Source organism: Cydia pomonella, chromosome 6 (genome assembly GCF_033807575.1).
Source record: "Cydia pomonella isolate Wapato2018A chromosome 6, ilCydPomo1, whole genome shotgun sequence".
NCBI lineage: Eukaryota > Metazoa > Arthropoda > Insecta > Lepidoptera > Tortricidae > Cydia > Cydia pomonella.
The window spans coordinates 18,143,729-18,164,208 of record NC_084708.1 but is presented as its reverse complement, the minus strand read 5'-3'; the positions used below and the strand labels follow the sequence as shown (position 1 = coordinate 18,164,208).

The 20,480-nt window shown below is 43.3% G+C and overlaps 1 protein-coding gene across 1 annotated transcript; it reads left to right on the top strand.

Annotated features, from left to right (window-relative positions):
• Positions 1 to 225: 225 nt before the first annotated feature.
• LOC133519178 (ubiquitin-protein ligase E3C) lies at positions 226 to 20,148 on the top strand. The gene is made up of 21 exons (XM_061853142.1): positions 226 to 445; positions 529 to 656; positions 858 to 1,061; positions 1,523 to 1,642; positions 2,080 to 2,206; positions 2,834 to 2,987; positions 3,441 to 3,658; positions 4,320 to 4,701; positions 5,500 to 5,789; positions 6,213 to 6,439; positions 8,530 to 8,722; positions 11,181 to 11,295; positions 11,409 to 11,527; positions 12,580 to 12,691; positions 13,464 to 13,596; positions 13,941 to 14,153; positions 15,482 to 15,576; positions 15,686 to 15,846; positions 16,328 to 16,458; positions 17,325 to 17,493; positions 18,524 to 20,148. Exons 2-20 carry the CDS (start codon positions 531 to 533, stop codon positions 17,490 to 17,492), a joined length of 3,288 nt encoding a protein of 1,095 aa, XP_061709126.1. The 5' UTR covers positions 226 to 445; positions 529 to 530; the 3' UTR covers position 17,493; positions 18,524 to 20,148.
• Positions 20,149 to 20,480: the final 332 nt, after the last annotated feature.

Genomic DNA, 20,480 nt, shown 5'->3' with positions numbered 1-20,480 from the left:
CAAAATCGTTGTAGGCTTATTTCGTCTAACTTCAGTAAATTTAGTGAAATAATTTAATAAATCAGGTTTTTTTTTCTACTGGTATGTCTCATACAGATAACAAAATATTGTGGCTGTCATGTTAGCCAACATACCGAAAGTAAACAATTATAACAAACATGGGCGTTTTTGTCAGTGACCGGAACAAGCCCACATGACAAAACAAATTTGACAAATCATTCTATGGTCTCTGAATTGTGACAGTAGAGCCACAATCCAATCAAATGTTTGTAATTCTAGTTCCCATTTTGTGACGAAGGGTGGTGTAATTGCTGTATTTATTCCATGAATCAACTTTATTAACTTATTATGATATGAATTGAATTAGTCTTTAACACTCTTAGGCAAAAAATAATAACCATTTGTGAGGTATGCGACTGCGTTGGTAAAATTGTCAATTTATGAGGTAAGAATGTGTGAAGGAAACATTCAGCTGATTTTTGTTTACTATTCGACTCCTTTATTGCAATTTAGACTTTTTATTTTCAGAAATGTATTCATTTGAAGGGGACTTTCGGCGTAAACCGCAACAAAACTTGTCCGGTGCCAGTGCTCAGCGCAAAACCAACCGAGACGCTCTCATTCTCCAGACTCAACAACAAAGACAAAAACGAGAGGTACACTTATGAATCTCATGATTCTTAATTTACTAAGTATGCTAGAGAAAACCTCGTACTAATTCATCTTTAAGTCATATCTAGCTCACAATTTAATACATGACTTCCAAATAAAAAATATTATACCTTTTTCCTTCCTTAATTACTGAAATATATCAATGTGTACATCATAAAATTAAAATATAGATATGATTGTTACAGGAGCACAGGAAACGCCTCAACAGCACTATTAAAATCCAAGCATATGTGAGAAGTTACCTGACTAGGAAGCACTGCAAGCAGAGTGAGCGGGAGGAGTTTGACAACATATTCCCTAAAGTTAATGCTGATGATGTTGATCTCTTGTGTGCACTGGTTGTAAAAATTCTGTTCTTTTATGATGGGAAAGTGGATTCTTCTAGACTGGTACGTGATTAACAGTAGTAGACCATATATTGTTCATTGTTTCTGAATACTGAGTTCGAACTAATTGTAAACAAGTTTTTACTGGATGAGCAAAGTTTATTTAGTTCTTATGAATAGGCTGTATGCACAATAATTATCCTTGACTCATTAAGTGGGGCTCCAATGTGATATAATTTTGAAAGACTGGCGACAATGTAATATATAAAAACTAAGCAATAACAAGTTTGTTTGTCAGAATTGTCCAATGAGTGGTATGTTTGTTGAAAGAATAATAGAATCAGCATTTAATGTGTATAAAAATTATTTTTTTTACAAAAATGAAATATTGAAGCTGTAAAAATAATTAATTAAGAGCAAAAAACATGACTTAAAAATTAATAAAATAAAGTTTTCGATAAAATAGCTATATACGCTAGAGGTAAGCTGCAATATCTGGTTGCCAAATTTCTGATTGGTTACAGGTGTCAGTTTCCCAATTGTTGTTAAAACAATGGCGAAAAGTTTTTCAAAATGGAGGTTGTTATATTCAAATAAGACGCCTGCTTATCCTTCACCTGCGGCTGTTAAAGGACGGATCAGAGGTATGGGTAAACTATTATCTGTCATTTAGTTTTAGTTAATCTTATCACCGAGTTGCTCTAAATATTTAAATTTAATGAAATATTGATTAATTAATAGGGGGTTGTGGAGGACTAGGGGAGAGGCCTTTGCCCAGCAGTGGGACAACTTAATAGCACCATGATATGTGACATTATCTATGAAAAGGGACCTTGTTGTCGGTGGTGCTTACGCCATTATCAACGATGCTCTTATATTATAAACAACGCTGCGCTACGCAGTGCGGCGTAAGCGCTATCGACAATAAGGTCCGTTTTCATAGATAATGTCACATATGTGTATTTAACAATTTGGGTGTGAATGTGACACAATATATATATGAATGTGAATTATTTGATAGCATGTATTTGCATAAACCTTTTTCTCAATAAAGTTTTTATTTCTTTCTGGCTGTTTACAGGTACCTTTAGCAGTGCCACTCAGAATGTTTGAAGTATTCACATCTGTCAATTCAGCAGAGAATTCTATGAACTCTGATGAAGTTTTGAGCAATGTTGCTGGTACATTTTTGTATTTAGTAAAAAGAGGTAAGTCAAATTTTCATTCAGTTATTAGATCTTAAAATAGTCATGTACCATTGAAGGAAAATAAATAAGGTTCATTGTGGAACTTCCATTGCTTTGGGCCGACAACATGCAAAAGAACTGCAGGGAAGAAGTTGCTCCGGGTCGCAGAGAACCGAGACGAGTGGTGTATAATAGAGGAGGCCTACACACAAAGGGTAGAGATGGGTTAAAGAGAGAGAGAGAGAGAGAGAGAGGGGAACTTCTTAATTGGGATAATTTTGAAAATCACTAATATATAATAAACCAGTAGGACTCCATACTTTGGCAACACTGACACTACTGCAATGCTTTTGCACATCTTTTGACCAGATATTGTAAAAAATCTGAAGCATGAAGTAATTAGAAAGTGTTCATTGTTCTTAGCAGTAGCTCATAGTAACACCAGATTTTCCGCAACTCCATATTCTCCATAGGCTAGTAAACTGATCTATGAGAATGATGGAGAAGAGGCAAACAATTTTTTTTATTTCATATAACGTACGCGGCTGGCGAAATGAGTACCCACTTTATGAATAGAATGCATTTTTGAGACAGTTGCAGCTTGCTTTAGGTGATAACCACAAAATTTACCATATGTGTCCTCTTCAGGCTACTTTACGGAGCTACGGGAGCTGTTATGCCGGAAGACGCCCCCGCTGTACGGGCCCTCTCCTAACCCTCCCACTCCTCTCTGCGGAGCCCTACTGGACCTTATCCAGAGACCTCTGAATCTGACCACGCATGTTGACGTCAGTGGATATGAGTAAGTAAAATATTCAAAATTCAAATAAGCCTGCTCTACAGCAACCGACCTACTCCTCTATAGGGTGCCCTGACCCCTGACGGACAAGTTGCCGAAGGCCTAGGACTAGCGGAAGGGGGGGAGAGGGGTATTACATTGTATGTTTTATTTGATCTTGAGTGCGTGAGTCAAAAGTCATGCAAATACATTCATTATCCTGCTGGGGAATCCCGACTAATTGATGTTGGTTGCTATTGTATTATGATTGGTTACGCGGTGATTCCCTGGGGAGTGCCACTAAACGGCATAAAGACGAATAAGTAATTTAAATAAAAATAAACAATATTAAAAGTCGCAATATATGTAAAATGTTTTTTACCCTAAAACGGATGGGCGAATTCTGTGTGGAAGTGCTTAGTTGTCGAGTATATTCGACTAAGGGTCTTTTATTTACTGTTTTCTATCTTTTTTTAGTAACATGGTTATGTCAGAATTCGCATCAGCATTCCTCTGCAACCCATACCCCGAGCCGGTGGAGATGTACATAATACCAGCACTCTCCGTGGACAGGAGAAAGTTCCCATTCCTGTCACTGATGCAGTGTCTACAGGATGAGACAATATTCAACAAGAGAGTGCTCAACGATTCGTGGCTACTGCATTCTGTACTTTCGCTAGAACCTCCTGGATTTGGTATGTTTTGCCCATTATGTTAAAAATTTACATATCGAACGCCATGTCTATCGTGTGCGGCGCGTCATCGTGAACTTTGTCGGAGTCGGAATACAAGGTTTTAATATCCGAATTTTTAGGGTTCCGTACACAAAGGGTAAAACGGGACCCTATTACTAAGACTCCGCTGTCCGTCCGTCCGTCCGTCCGTCCGTCCGTCCGTCTGTCACCAGGCTGTATCTCATGAACCGTGATAGCTAGAAAGTTGAAATTTTCACAGATGATGTATTTCTGTTGCCGCTATAACAACAAATACTAAAAAGTACGGAACCCTCGGTGGGCGAGTCCGACTCGCACTTGTCAGGTTTTTGATGCATGTTTCTATTCTCTTTGGTTTTATAAATTACCATCAAGACGATAAAGTTTATTACACAAAATAAAGTAGATTACAATGTAATGCAAATCGAACCTACCTCTCTGTCAGTTATTCTAAATAATTTCATTGTGATGCTTATAAAATGATAATAATGATGATGAATAATGATGATACTTTGGTATTTTAATTTTACTAAATATTTAATGTGTTGTGTAATTAATACGAATACCGATGTAGCAATAAAAATGCTCATAGTAATTTGGTTATACTGTTTGGCTATAATAGTTATACTATGTTCTCTTGCAGCGAATGAAATCCGCAATATAAACAACACAAGACTGCCAAACAATCCCATCGTCCTAGACTACCTTAAAATAATAGCCCAGCTCACGGTCAACGTGTGCAATAAACAAATAACTTACGAGTATGAAGACTCACTGTACAGCCAAGAGACTGCGGCAGATAAAGATGACGATAGCGACAGTGAGACAGAACCTAATCCTACTTCTGTACGAGAGCAGATGTTGCTCACTCGTTGTATAGAAATTCTCAATGAGCCGGATAGATGTGTGATGACTACGTGCTCGCAGATAACGGAGAGTGACCTTAGTGAGGATTTCTTGGATTGTTTGTCGAAGATCTGTCACAATTTGCTGCTGAGTCACAGGATGGCGTTGCATAAATATAGGTGAGTTGTATATATATATATTGGCCACCACATCTATAGCAGATGATTGTTGCAGCGTCGGGTAAAATCAGGTGTTGCGGGGAGGTTGATTGCAACGTCTGCGATGACTGAAGAGTCCAATACCAGAGCGGCATCTTCTGCCACAGCAATCACAAACATGACGAGAGTCCAAGGGAGGAGGTCTAGCAGCGCGGAGTCTTTTCTGCCTAAGGTTCTCTAACCAGTCCTTGTCATGCTTGTCTACACCCGTTTTGAGATCTCGACGCCACTCTGGCCTCATTTCAGCCTGAGATTCCCAATTGTGAGGATGAATATCGAAGCAGATCAAGTCCCTCTTGCAGCAGTCCTTGAATCTGAGTTGTAATGAATTTACATATCAATCGTTCGAATTTCTTGGGTTTATCGTAGCTAAGCTTGTTTAGGTTGTCGAGCGGACCCCAAGCTCTCCAAGTGAGCTTTGGTAAACTGCCGCGCCGATGTTAGGAAGATGATGATGAGATATGTTGTGTACCCTTTGCCGTGCCCTGAAGGCTAGCTAGCTATGTGCTTAGTACTTCTTATTTGGATAGGATGGTTTTTGCTTTCAAGTAACGTAAATCAACAAATTTCGATTTGACCACAATTAGATTAAACTACCTACTAGCTCTGTTTTGTGGGGAGAATTAACAAAGCCTGTAAACAAAGTTAAAGGGATTAATTCCTAGAAGACGGTCAATATTATTATCAGTAGCAGCAGCAGCAGCAGTGGCAGTTATCAAATGTTATCAAGTGATGTATTCACGATTTCTTAATTTCTAGATTATTATACACCCTGGCGTTTAAACCCATATTCCTGCGAGGCCTGTGGCACTGGCTGAGCCACATGAGCCACGAGTCGTCGTTCGGCGGCTCCGCCACGCCGCTCCTGTCCGCGCTGTCCCGCGGCATGGGCGCCGAGTCCACCGTCATCGGCGTGCACAGGCTGCTGGCGCCGCTGGCTGTCTTCTGCGCGCTGTTCTCGCTGCTCATCGGAACGCTGCACGACACGGAGTTCTGCAGGGACGTGGACGATGATGATAAGATGAGCTGCGAGTCCATTTTTAATAACGGTCAGTGTACTAAGCTAGTTAGCGTCTTTATTCTTTGTACTGAGACTGAGTGAAGTAGCATGATAAAAACGAACATTTCAGAGAAAATACGATGGGAAAGGACTTCACTACATCTGTAATGGTCAAACGTACTGTAATGTACTATTGAATATAAACGGCTATACACGGCTTGTTTAATCTATAACGAAGGTCGATGATGCCCTTAAGTAAGAGCAATTTGACTGAAAACAAGTCTGATGGTTTACAATGCAAGGAGCCAAATTTCTCTGAAATCATTATTTTCGTTGAATTAACTTACGAGGGGGCAAATTGGTAGTTATTAGTTAGGTCCTCTATTATTTACCGTTGTTTGATCCAGACTGAACACGACACCCTGTGTGCCAAATAAGACTTTTTTGCCACCACTTTCCATGCCTTTTACAGACATCAGCGTATCTCACTTAACCACGGGCGGCGGCGGCCGCGTCCACGCCTTCGAGTTCTCCGAGCTCGGCGGCCTGTGCCGGACGCTCCGGCAAGTCTGCCTCGGGCTGGTAGAACTGGCCTATCCCGAATCCCGGCCGGCGGTCAATACACAGTACCGGGATGCGGTTGGAGCGCCTATAGAGCTGGCTGGCAGTCAGACGCCGGCCTGGTCACACTTATTCAAGGTAAGAATTGATACTAAATGTTTATCACGTGAGACGGGTTAGCCGCGCCTTCGAGTTATCTAACTACGGTGGTTTGTGTCCGACGCTCGGGCAAGTCTGCCTCGGGCTGCTAGGACTGGCTTATCCCAAGTCCCGGCCGGCTGTATACACGCAATACCGAGAGACGCGGTCGGCGAGCCCATAGAGTTGGCCGGCAGTCAAAGGTCCGTCAGGTCACACCTGTTTAAGGTTAGCACTGATACTGAACCCATATGATGGGACATAAACCAACGAGTTCTCCGAGCTCCTTGCCTTGTGCCTGAAGCTCTGGTAAGTCCGATCACACCTGTTTAAGGTCAGGACACAATCTTTGGTAACCTCATGAGGGGAAGTAGCAGCTGTGCAACGCTGCTATATAGCTAGTGTCATCCTCCATGACGCGCAGATTTGTCAAATCTAACCTTTAATAACATGACAATACGAGTCAAGGCACGCGTCGTCGTGAATGACACGATCTATAGTTAATACTTAGTCAGTCCATAAGTTCTGTCATAAAAGTTTTGGCGGTGTATTCCCATCTGTGCTCACCCCACGTGACCACCGCCATACGGGGCGGGCACAGATGGGAATGATTTGTATGTAGCGCATATTCTCATCTGTGCCCGCAGGGAATACACTCTTTTCGCTGATAAAATGTAATACAAAGGTTTTAATAAAATATTTTTAATTGTTTATTTGTATGAACCTGAACCTACTTTATTAGACCAATATTTTATCACCAGCATTTACTTCTCCGGCAAGTCTGTACTTCGGCTAATAAATACCCTTCAAACTTAGGGTACGGTAAAACATGTACAGTAGCAGGGTTGGCAGGAAAATACACATAAATTATGTATCTAAATAAAGATAGATAGCTAAATAATAATAAACAGAAAGTATACAATATTTTTGTACCTAATTTGTTCTATTTAGTATATGCTTAAAAAAAAATTGGTAATGACTAAATTGTTTTTTTGGTAACAGTACACCCGCCATTCTGACTATCAGAATGGCGGGTGTATTACGCAATGATCCCACTAATGTTGATAAATTCTATAAAAACCAAAATTTTGTACCAGTTTTGTACCATCATATTAATTTATGAATTTAACCTTTTTATTTGTGGTTTCCATGTTTTACTCATTTTACTTTTTCATTGCTAACACACTTTTGCAGGCGCTACCATTTAAAAAAGAAACACTGGTACAATTATTTTTATTACGCCACCTTTCACGTTTAATCTGTTAAGTTTAATTATGTCTTAAGTAAGGCCAGGCGACATGTCAAAGGACTATTTCTAAGAAAAACTATGTAAGTACTTAAATGAGAGCGTGTGTGAACTGTAGGGGACAGAGTGCCTACCGCGAAAACCAAAGATCGTGTCAATAAGTGCAGAGCTCGGCAGCTTACTGTACTGAATTGGTACAAAAATTAGTTTTTTATATAATTTATCAATAATCGTATCATATCATCTTTGCGTAATAAAATACACTTGCCATTCTGACAGTCAGAATTGCGGTTGTACTGTTTTTTGGCAATAACTTTAAGTAGGTATCGGCAGGTACAATTTTTTTCAAGGAGGTACTAAATAGTACAAATTAGGTACAAAAAGATGGTATGCTTTTTGTTTATTCTTATTTAGGTACACCCGCCATTCTGAATCTTTTCTATTTTTTTACGACATTTTTCGAATATTAAATAAAATTATGAAAATCTACAGGTGCTTCTTTGTAAATTACGTTAAATTAGTAAGTTATTTACCATTAAATAAGCTTTTAAACCTTATATACTCGTATGTGAATGGGAGTTGAAATTCCATCGTGCTTGCTGCGGACTCTTAACTACGTACGCTAATTGGATACACTATTTTCTGAATAATAAGGGAAATGTACCTATAGCTTTTTTATCAGTATAAACCATTTTGACAGACTTTATGAACCAACTAAGTTGTATAAAATTGAATACCTAAACCTTTTCCTTAATTTCCTTGCATTTTTTGGGCAAGATATTGTTAATTACTTGGCCGAGAATTCCTATTTCCCCGGTCTTTGTAACGTACAGTATCGTTTCAGGTGTGCACGCACCTCCTCCGCGCGCTATACGTACGGGACTCGCGGCTGTGCTTCATGCCCTCGGGCTCCTGGCCGGTGCGGGGCTGCGTGCCCGAGGGCGCGGCCGCGGTGCTGGTGGTGGCCGGCACCCACGTGCGCCCCAACCCGCGCCAGCTGCGCCGCCCGCAGCACCTGCACCACGCGAGGGACCAGGGTGAGTGTGTGTACTGTACGTGCCCGAGGGCGCGGCCGCGGTGCTGGTGGTGGCCGGCACCCACGTGCGCCCCAACCCGCGCCAGCTGCGCCGCCCGCAGCACCTGCACCACGCGAGGGACCAGGGTGAGTGTGTGTACTGTACGTGCCCGAGGGCGCGGCCGCGGTGCTGGTGGTGGCCGGCACCCACGTGCGCCCCAACCCGCGCCAGCTGCGCCGCCCGCAGCACCTGCACCACGCGAGGGACCAGGGTGAGTGTGTGTACTGTACGTGCCCGAGGGCGCGGCCGCGGTGCTGGTGGTGGCCGGCACCCACGTGCGCCCCAACCCGCGCCAGCTGCGCCGCCCGCAGCACCTGCACCACGCGAGGGACCAGGGTGAGTGTGTGTACTGTACGTGCCCGAGGGCGCGGCCGCGGTGCTGGTGGTGGCCGGCACCCACGTGCGCCCCAACCCGCGCCAGCTGCGCCGCCCGCAGCACCTGCACCACGCGAGGGACCAGGGTGAGTGTGTGTACTGTACGTGCCCGAGGGCGCGGCCGCGGTGCTGGTGGTGGCCGGCACCCACGTGCGCCCCAACCCGCGCCAGCTGCGCCGCCCGCAGCACCTGCACCACGCGAGGGACCAGGGTGAGTGTGTGTACTGTACGTGCCCGAGGGCGCGGCCGCGGTGCTGGTGGTGGCCGGCACCCACGTGCGCCCCAACCCGCGCCAGCTGCGCCGCCCGCAGCACCTGCACCACGCGAGGGACCAGGGTGAGTGTGTGTACTGTACGTGCCCGAGGGCGCGGCCGCGGTGCTGGTGGTGGCCGGCACCCACGTGCGCCCCAACCCGCGCCAGCTGCGCCGCCCGCAGCACCTGCACCACGCGAGGGACCAGGGTGAGTGTGTGTACTGTACGTGCCCGAGGGCGCGGCCGCGGTGCTGGTGGTGGCCGGCACCCACGTGCGCCCCAACCCGCGCCAGCTGCGCCGCCCGCAGCACCTGCACCACGCGAGGGACCAGGGTGAGTGTGTGTACTGTACGTGCCCGAGGGCGCGGCCGCGGTGCTGGTGGTGGCCGGCACCCACGTGCGCCCCAACCCGCGCCAGCTGCGCCGCCCGCAGCACCTGCACCACGCGAGGGACCAGGGTGAGTGTGTGTACTGTACGTGCCCGAGGGCGCGGCCGCGGTGCTGGTGGTGGCCGGCACCCACGTGCGCCCCAACCCGCGCCAGCTGCGCCGCCCGCAGCACCTGCACCACGCGAGGGACCAGGGTGAGTGTGTGTACTGTACGTGCCCGAGGGCGCGGCCGCGGTGCTGGTGGTGGCCGGCACCCACGTGCGCCCCAACCCGCGCCAGCTGCGCCGCCCGCAGCACCTGCACCACGCGAGGGACCAGGGTGAGTGTGTGTACTGTACGTGCCCGAGGGCGCGGCCGCGGTGCTGGTGGTGGCCGGCACCCACGTGCGCCCCAACCCGCGCCAGCTGCGCCGCCCGCAGCACCTGCACCACGCGAGGGACCAGGGTGAGTGTGTGTACTGTACGTGCCCGAGGGCGCGGCCGCGGTGCTGGTGGTGGCCGGCACCCACGTGCGCCCCAACCCGCGCCAGCTGCGCCGCCCGCAGCACCTGCACCACGCGAGGGACCAGGGTGAGTGTGTGTACTGTACGTGCCCGAGGGCGCGGCCGCGGTGCTGGTGGTGGCCGGCACCCACGTGCGCCCCAACCCGCGCCAGCTGCGCCGCCCGCAGCACCTGCACCACGCGAGGGATCAGGGTGAGTGTGTGTACTGTACGTGCCCGAGGGCGCGGCCGCGGTGCTGGTGGTGGCCGGCACCCACGTGCGCCCCAACCCGCGCCAGCTGCGCCGCCCGCAGCACCTGCACCACGCGAGGGACCAGGGTGAGTGTGTGTACTGTACGTGCCCGAGGGCGCGGCCGCGGTGCTGGTGGTGGCCGGCACCCACGTGCGCCCCAACCCGCGCCAGCTGCGCCGCCCGCAGCACCTGCACCACGCGAGGGACCAGGGTGAGTGTGTGTACTGTACGTGCCCGAGGGCGCGGCCGCGGTGCTGGTGGTGGCCGGCACCCACGTGCGCCCCAACCCGCGCCAGCTGCGCCGCCCGCAGTACCTGCACCACGCGAGGGACCAGGGTGAGTGTGTGTACTGTACGTGCCCGAGCGTGCCAGTTTTTGAATGGCAATTACAAATCAGAAAAGAGAGCCAGAAAAGCCCCCGGGAAAAGGGAAAACCTAGGTAGGTGTGTCAAAAAGCGTATGTCTTTAGCTGATTCGAAGGTCTCTAGGGACCACGTTTAACTTTTTATGTAGGCGATATGTGAGCCGAGTCCTAGGTACACGTGTTACCATGTAGTACATATCTCTAGTTCAGAATTCAAACAAATAACATTGCTAAAAAAATCTGTAGGTGTAGCACAACGTAACAACAGGAATATGTATCAAATATTTTTTAATGTTTTTTTGCAGACGAGGGGCCACCGCTAACCATCAAAGAGCTCCGAACAGTCACTATTCTAAGAGAAATCCCGTTTGTGGTTCCGTTTGCCACGAGAGTCCTTATTTTCCAAGGATTACTTGTTAGGTAAGTTTACATATTAAATTCATAGTTTTTCTTTGCATTTGTATGAAATAAAATGAATATAACTACATATTCATTAGTTATCTCTGAATTTATCTGTAATGTAATAATTCCAGAGAAAAACACGACCACTGGTATGAGATGTCAAACTTCAATGAGGGACCTTCAATAAACATTAGCGTACGACGGACGCATCTGTATGAAGATGCTTTTGACAAACTCAGTCCTGACAATGGTAAGTCCATAAATTAGTATTACTGGTGTTTTTCTTTACCTCTAACGTTTAACTGATTACTCTGATTAGGTACTGATGAATATTTTGTCACTATCGTTGATTTTGGCCATTTGAGACTATATTCAAAGCTTGGTGGTTTTGGGTCCCCAGCTTAATCCATTCAAATCTTCTTTTTTCTGCTTTACAAAAGTCTACACCTGTTTTATTACCTCCATTGTAATTTATATTTTTATAATTTTGGTCAGCGAATGAAGGCAAATCTACAGAAGTCGACTTTGATCAGCTTTCATTTGCATTACTAATTCGTACACTACACTTGAGAAACGTTACAAATACTCCCGCTTTTAAAATAACAATGAAATTAATGAATAATGACGTAGCAATAGATACGCTGTACAATAATTTAAATTTTAACAATAGATATCCCATGAAATACGAGTATACACGGTCGGTTCATGTATTATATGTGTTTCCATGTACATTTGTTCTGAGGTTGTGCAATAAAGAGGATTTGTATTGTATTGTATTGTAGGTTTAATGCAAAGGTATATTTTACTCCGTATTTTGTTTTAGTATAAACTGAAAAGTTTTTAAAGTTCATAGATCGTGTCATTTACTAAGACGCTTGCCTTGACTCGTAATTTCATGTTATTAAAGGTTAGATTTGATAAATCTGCGGGTCATAGTGGATGGCACGAACTATATCCAGATGAAAATGCATTTCTAGGGATTTAGGAATATCCAACATCGTTGGGAATTTGTGTATAAATGATCATACAGAGCTTATAGTTTATGTCACTAATCGTATTCTTTTAATTTAATTAGAGAAATCGTTCGAACGTGTCTTTAGTCGCGCGAAAACAAGGTCGAGAAATGAATCAGATTTCTAAATTGACATACGATTGTTGTGCCTTGTGGGGTAGTAAGAGTATTATAATTTATGTATATTTATTCAATGGCGGAATCGTAGATGATCTACTCTACAGCTAAAGAAGAACTTGAAGTTATAAAGTATCGGTAAACAGCGCGGTGTATTGCTCCATTTGTTCCAGAGCCAGACATGAAGCTGAAGCTGCGCGTGCAGCTCATCAACCAGGCTGGTGCCGAGGAGGCGGGCGTCGACGGCGGCGGATTGTTTAGGGAATTCCTCTCAGAGCTACTCAAGTAAGATATATAATTTTCTGAAATTAGTTGAGTTTATTTTACATACATTGTTGCAATATGAATAGTGTTTGCTGATGGTCATGGACGTCATGGTACAATAAAACAAGTTATGTTCTTTCCAGTGTTGTCTAAAGTTACATTAGTCATATTGAAAAAAAAAAAGACGTGTATGATTTTGTAAATTCCTTTTTTATCCAAATCTAGCAGAATTGACGGCTGTTGTCCTGCCCGAAAGTTAATATTTCATATGAGTAAGGGCGTGTTTCACAATGTCCAAGTCTTTACTTGGACATTGTGAAACACGCCAACGATGACTTTATTCGTCAGATAAGTGGCAAATAGCTTATTCAGGACTTTTCCTAAATAAGCTATTTGCCACTTATCTGACGAATAAAGTCATCGTTGGCGTTTCACAATCTTCAAATAAGGTTAACTGGGAGATTTTTGTAGACATTTTTACCGGGCAGTCAATTTATTTGTCAACTATCCAATACTTGGACATTGCGAAACAGGCACTTATTGTGTTACTCTGTTCTGTGAAAAAATGTGACCGCGGCCGGTGAAACGTCCCAATTTGCCGCTTGCCATAAGGATGCCTTGGCAGGTTATTTGTATAAAGATACAAGCAAATCTCGTCCTTATGGCAAGCGACAAAGTAGGACGTTTTGCCGGCCGCTGCCACAAATATTCACACCAATATTGTAATTTCGGGTTTGAAAAGATAAAAAATTAGTTGAAATATTATATTTCTTAACCTATTATTTCCTTTCAGATCGGCGTTCGACCCCAACAGAGGCTTATTCAGATTGACGAAAGACAACATGCTGTATCCCAATCCCGGTGTACATTTACTGTACGACGATTTCCCCATGCATTACTATTTCGTTGGCCGAATGCTTGGAAAGGTAAAAGCTATGAATATAAAAATCTGTCCGCCAAATATATAGCCTAAGATTGAATGGGAACTCGGAGCTAAGTAGCTTTTTAGAAAAACTCTTTCTGAATGTTACCTTACATGCTAGCAAGAAACATTCCAAAATATACAGATTTATCTAATTTCCACTTACACTTCTGCACTGTCGACAATTATCAGTTATATTATATAACATACAAACTTTATTCTGACGACTGGTATTGTAATAGCGAGACATGTAGTTTCGAACTCATATTAGCCGCGTGAATTTTATTTATTTTTTCCAGTTTTTCATTGCTCACCAAATAAACAATTTCAATAACCTTAAATTTGCAGGCATTGTACGAGAACCTACTAGTGGAACTGCCGTTAGCCGAATTCTTCCTCGGGAAGCTGTGCTCGTCCCGCGAGCCCGACGTACACGCGCTGGCCTCTCTAGACCCGGCGCTGTACCGCGGCCTGCTCATGCTGAAGTCGCATCGGAGACAGGACGTGCCTGACTTGGGGCTGGACTTCACGATAGTCAGCGACGAGCTGGGGGAACAACGGGTGAGCAAACACCTAGACTTGTAGCACAATTGTATTACAGTTACTAAAGGACAAGAACACTCGACAGCTCTAATCAAAGGGTTCAAAGGAGCTTTTAGGGCTCAAAAGACACAAAACCTGCGCGGTGACTAGAATATTGACTGGACACTGTAAGTTGAACAAACACATGTTTCAAATTGGAAAGAAACAAGATGCGACATGCAGGTTCTGCCAGGAGTTAGAGGAGACTGCAATGCACATTCTCTGTTCCTGTGGACCACTAATGTCAAAAAGTACCTACTTAGGGCGGCATGTATTGCAACCCTATGAGGTCCAGAACATTACGGCCCAAAGAATCTGGAACTTCCTGGATTCCACAGGCATTAGTAATGAACTCTAAAGAGCCGTCATAATAGATCACTGCTTGGTCGACGTGGCATTCAAAGGCATGCAACACCCCAATAATAATAATAATAGGCGTAGGGATGTGACGACCCCATCGCCTGCTGGTTTTACCAGTGCAATCAGTCAACGCAGGGCAGCTTGTGGCGAGCTGTTTGGGAGTAGCGACCTCACGTACCTGTACCAGTTCTGTTACCCGCAAGGAGGGTGGGCGGGACAGGATTCTCTACCTTTGGCTTGCCTTAGCCGGCCGGCCAGAGTGGAGTCGTTAGAGCTATAAGCTCCAGGGGTGGAAGTGAAAAATTGCATAAGACGCGAGTTGGCACAGTGGCTGCCCACTGGGTAGAAAGCGGCGTACACCTCTCGACACCCCTGAGCCGCTCACACCGGTGTTGCCCTTGAGCCATCCTAGATGTCGCTTTTTGTGGGGGCCCATCTTGTGGGGGCGAGTCACCGTCTGCCGGAAATAAAATTGAATACCGTTTTATTAGGCAGGCGTCCGGTTTTTTATCCCATAGCCCAGTATTTAGTCCATCGCTTTCACCCAATAGCCCAGTTCGTTTTAGATTCCATCAACTCTCAAATAGTCCTTACACCCTGGCGGGTGCTGCCTCTGCGTGCGTCCCATGACGCGGGCAAGGGCAACATCCGCTAGGTGTACCCCTTACATTTCATTAAAGTGTCAAACGGGGCTCTACGTGTTGGCTTCGGCTCCGCGCACGCCTCCCAAAGGTCCGGAACACCATTGTTCCGTGATGGGAAAGACATAATAATACAGTTACTACGAATTCTTCCTCTGTAATCGCGCAAATAGTCCAACCATTTCATATGGTGATGTTAGCGTAACGTCGCATCCGTATACTATCCGTACCTTTTACATATTATGTAGGTTGCGACTCGGGTGCGAATTAATTATAACAATTTTCATCGTGTTAATTTTGTTACAGATAGAAGAATTAAAACCCGGCGGATCTAACATTCCAGTTACTTCTGAAAATAGGATAGAATACATTCATTTAGTAGCCGATTACAAATTAAACAGGTAAACCGCTGCAATATTTGTGAATACTATTTATTTAATGCATTTTAATAAATCATTTTTATTCCAATTCCTTTTGTAACTTACGAAAAATATTTTTTCTTATTCCTAGACAAATAAGGTCGCAGTGCAACGCATTCAAACGTGGTCTAACATCAGTAGTAAATGCGGAGTGGCTTCGAATGTTCTCATGCCGAGAACTTCAGCTGCTCATATCGGGCGCGGAGGTGCCAATAGACCTGGACGATCTGAGGGCGCACACGCAATATGCCGGTGAGATATCGCTCTTATTATCAGGCAGATAAGGTAGTTCGATAAGAACTGATGACGGTAGTGAATATGACAAAGAAAATTTGAGAAAGAGGTGAATTGTCAAACAAAACTTTGTAGCCACAGTAAAATTACTGCCATCTTTCGACACATGATTAAAACTTTTAGAACGCCATTTGACTTGATTTGTTAAATAACAAAAAATTGCGCCATCTAATAGATCAAAGGCCAAAGGTATGGCGGCATCATTTCGAGCGATGGTGCCACGAACTTTAGCCGATGCCCGGTTAATAATTTCAAATTATCTTTGCTACTAGTAAGTAATATAAAATGGAGCTACCTTTTTCCTTACGTTGCAAGTGCTCGACCTGCAGGATCGAATGGCGCACAAAATGTCGATTTAGTTGATTACTACTACGATTCTGATGTGCGTCTTCAACGATGTCACAATTAATAAGCTAAATGCGTTTATTGTTTTGGGCAGGTGGGTTCTCCGCGACGCACCCGACGGTGCAGTGGTTCTGGAAGGTGGTGGAAAACTTCGACGACGCGCAGCGGCGGCAGCTCCTCAAGTTTGTCACCAGCTGCTCGAGGCCACCGCTATTGGGTTTCAAGGTAGGCCTTAAAGATTCATTTTACAGTACATATGGTGCTACTTTATAGCACTAGTGCGAAAATTAGCATATTAAGTTACTGTGTCGAACATTTAAAGGGCCAACTGTAAAACGTTGTACGATACATGTGCGGATAGGTATTTTTCGCACTTTACCTTTAGATTAACGAAAGAAAAACTGACGACTAGATAAGCGCTAAGCTGAGCTAGTTTTATTTTTGCTGGCGTAGGTTTTCTCCTATAAGTTCTGGTCGGCAGTGTAAACACTGGACACTGGACCGTCAGCTATCAGCGATTGATATGTGAATTTATTTGGCACATGGCAGCTGTATCCACTCGTACGGACTGAATTGATTGGTTAACCTTTTGAAGGCCACGCCTATCGTACGCGGCGCGTAATCGTGAACCTTGTCGGTACGCATGAAGGTAGATATTGGGCTGTAGCCGCGCATGTCATATGACGTCTTTGGGGGTCAAAAGGTTAATAATTACCTTCATAAAATTGCCAGTATAAAGTAAACCCTAGATGACTTAACAATGACAATGGAAGTACCTTGCGATAACAGTTGATTCTTAATTCCCTAATAGCTGCTTACTTGCCAGCTGCAGTCGGACAGCTATTTAAATTTGAAACCTCTAGGTCGTTTTTTTCTGACAAAGTTAGATATGTATAGTTCGTGTCATCCACGATGACGCGCAGATTTGTCAAATCTAACCTTTAATAACATGATATTACTAGTCAAGTCACTCATTTTCCTAAATGACACGATCTATATAGTAGTTACTCCAGTCAAGGGATTAAAAATACATTTTGCTACAAGTAAGAACTCAAATATATACCTACTGACATGAGGGTATTCGTGTCCAGGACCTCCAGCCGCCGTTCTGCATCCAGTCAGCGGGCGCGTCGGACCGGCTGCCGTCGTCGTCCACCTGCATGAACCTGCTCAAGCTGCCCGAGTTCCACTCCGAGCAGCAGCTGCACGAGAAGCTGCTCTACGCCATACAGGCCGGCGCCGGCTTCGAGCTCAGCTAAAGTGAGTTACAACTCTATTATTCGCTCCGTGCATGACTGTGGCGCCCCCTAGTGGGGGTGGGATATATTGCCTATTTGACAGTTGGCAGCTGCCAAATAGTATCAGGAGGTCGTCCCATGAAAGTTCATATTTTCACCACGTCGTACGTTGGCGTCGTTAGTATTTCCCTAGCCATCAACTTCGCTCATAGTCAATAAAGCACCTCCGGCCTCCGTTCTGAATCCAATCAGCGGGCGCCTAGGTGTTAGAAATTTATCATAACTTCGAGTTGCTTTCAAAAAAAAAAGATTTTTATTTACCAGAAACAATTAATTGCAAGTACAATAAAAAATCAGGTAGAATTTACAAATATTTGTGCAGTTAAATTTACACCCCAAACGAGTATATTATTATCGTAGGCCTGTATTTGATGTATTACAAACGGAAGTCACTTTATCATCCTAAGGCCCTGCGTAGATACTATTTTTTGTACTGCAATCTATCTATTTTTAAACTTTTATAGAGTTAACTAAGCGTCACTTGCACCATCCCACTAACACGATAACTGCCTACCTACTTACCTATATAACTGCGATGTTAGGATAAATAAACTTATGAGCATTTTTTTTTTGTCAATGTCGAAACGTTCGTAAATTAATTCCATTACATTACAATACAATGGATATTTAATAAAAAAAATAAGAGAATTTCGAACCCCCGTCAATGTAAGTTTTTTATCCTTTATCAATGTAGGCAATGCTAATTGTTATTTGTTTTACAAGGGGCAAAATTGTTGTTTAACTCCTCGTGCTAATTTTGATACCCGAGCAAGCGAAAAGTTCGAAAAGTGGGTTCATAGGCACGTTTCGAGGGTTTCAAGGCACGAGGGTTAAACAAACTTGCTATGGAGTATCTAAAAATATAAATATACCCTATAAGTGACGTCCTGTCATATGATAATTGTACATTTGAATTTGGTAGATCGACCTGTATTATGCATAACATTACTTTCTGTTCATAAAAAAGTACTTTAACATATTTTTCTTTTCAGGTCCGAGAACAATATTGTATGCGTGCAAATAACTTAATGAATTATTTTGAAAGATTTTTCATGAATAGTACATCTAAATGTGATAATATTATATCTAATGACGTTCAGTGTCTTATTGTGTAAATAGTAAATGTTACCCGATCCATTCACTCACTTTATTTTAAGATCATGCATATATAATCTTACGATTGCAGTATGTTTGTTTTTTATGTTCCTATTTTATAATAAATATCTTGACATATAAAGAAATTGGTATCATCACACGAAGAAGCGGGTTTACTTATTTATATATTTATCTGGTTCTCGAAAAAGTGGCCCTTAAGCCATTCTTAACGATGCTCCAATACAAATTCGATGCGACGCTAATAGCATTATGGTTTTGGCTAGTAACGACTCTTCGATCATCGTTTTATGTGAAACTACTTCTACGTGTAAATATAATGGCAAAGCGCCGTATTTGTGTAAGTAGCTAGTCCGGATTGATACTGTTTTATTTGAAGTGTAAAAGGGAGTGATTATTATGAAATTTCGAATGCAATTGTACATAGTCATAACGGCTGTTTAGTTGAAGCAAAATTCTTGCACATAAAAAAAACGAGGCAATATGCATTACGTATGCTCATCGTATCAAAATCAAGACATCTTCAAAAATCGTGTTATGTTATAACTGTTGGTTTGTAGTTTTGTGTTCAATGTGGTGAGTAAAATTGCTGGACTTTTTGTGAATATATTGAATTGACGACGAAAGATACGGAATTTGTTTGTTTAATTAAAAGGTCAGCAGTCAGGTCAGTACTCTTGCTCAGTTACTGACTATCGTGGTCAAAAATAACGTGGTAACTCAAAGCCATATATATATACAGTGTGTCTCTAGCCATTGGACAAAGCCGAAATGTACATATGCATTAGGGTATTTAGAACCAGTGTACAAAGTATCATAACAACCGGTGTAGCGGTTTCGATGAAATTAACAAATTACCATTTTTTTCTTTGGAGCAGCCTGTATGTGTCAGTAGTTCCTAAGATAATATCCTCAAAGAACAGTATGAAACCTTCTTCGACCTTTTTGATTATCTTCTTTATTTATGACACTAATAAGCTTCTGACTTTTGAAAAATGTCATCATTATCAAATGTGTCGAACAAATTGTCAAAAACACTGCCAAAGATTAACACAGTGTGTTTCTTTTCGTTGTCGATTATTGCAAATAATTTTTGTTCGAAAAAAATAATTTTATAACTTTTGTTCTAATTAAAAAAATATTAACGTCAGAGCATTCCTGAGAAGTAACCCTACGTGGGATTTCAGGGTTTGTCCAATGGCTAAGGTCACCTGTATATAAACAGCAGAATCAAGTTGATCTCAGTTTTAACATCCATCAGTAGCAGTAGTTTCTAGGGTTTTGGCTTTTATTTAAAACCGAAAAAGTGGCCTAGAAGTTTGACTCAACTACACAGTCGTTAATTAGTTCAATGATTGGATATAATAGATGCATAGTTATATTTACCATGTCGGTCTGGTACCTGTATAATAATATTATATCCGTGACAATTTGTGTCAAATTTGCGTTATTATTTTAGATCATATATTTTAGTACCTATTTAATAAAGTCGTCGTACCCTTCACCCATGTTTTTTTTTACACAAATGCTTTTATGCAAAAAATGTACTTCACTATTTTAACAAATGGACACTGTTCCTGTTTCCTGTTCCATAGGAAGCTCAATAAAGCCCGATTTAGAAGGACTTGCAATATTCGATACATTGCTAACTACAGAGTACACAACGAAGTCAGCAAAAATATCTGCCACGATCTTATTTGTAGAGCCATAAGTGCGTGTCACATATTTTTGCGGACATCGAAGAGTATCATAGGTGACTGCAGGTATAATGAATCCAGTAGATTGACCAAATACCGTAATGTAACCAAAATCTAAATCGAGTTATTTGGGGTGTCT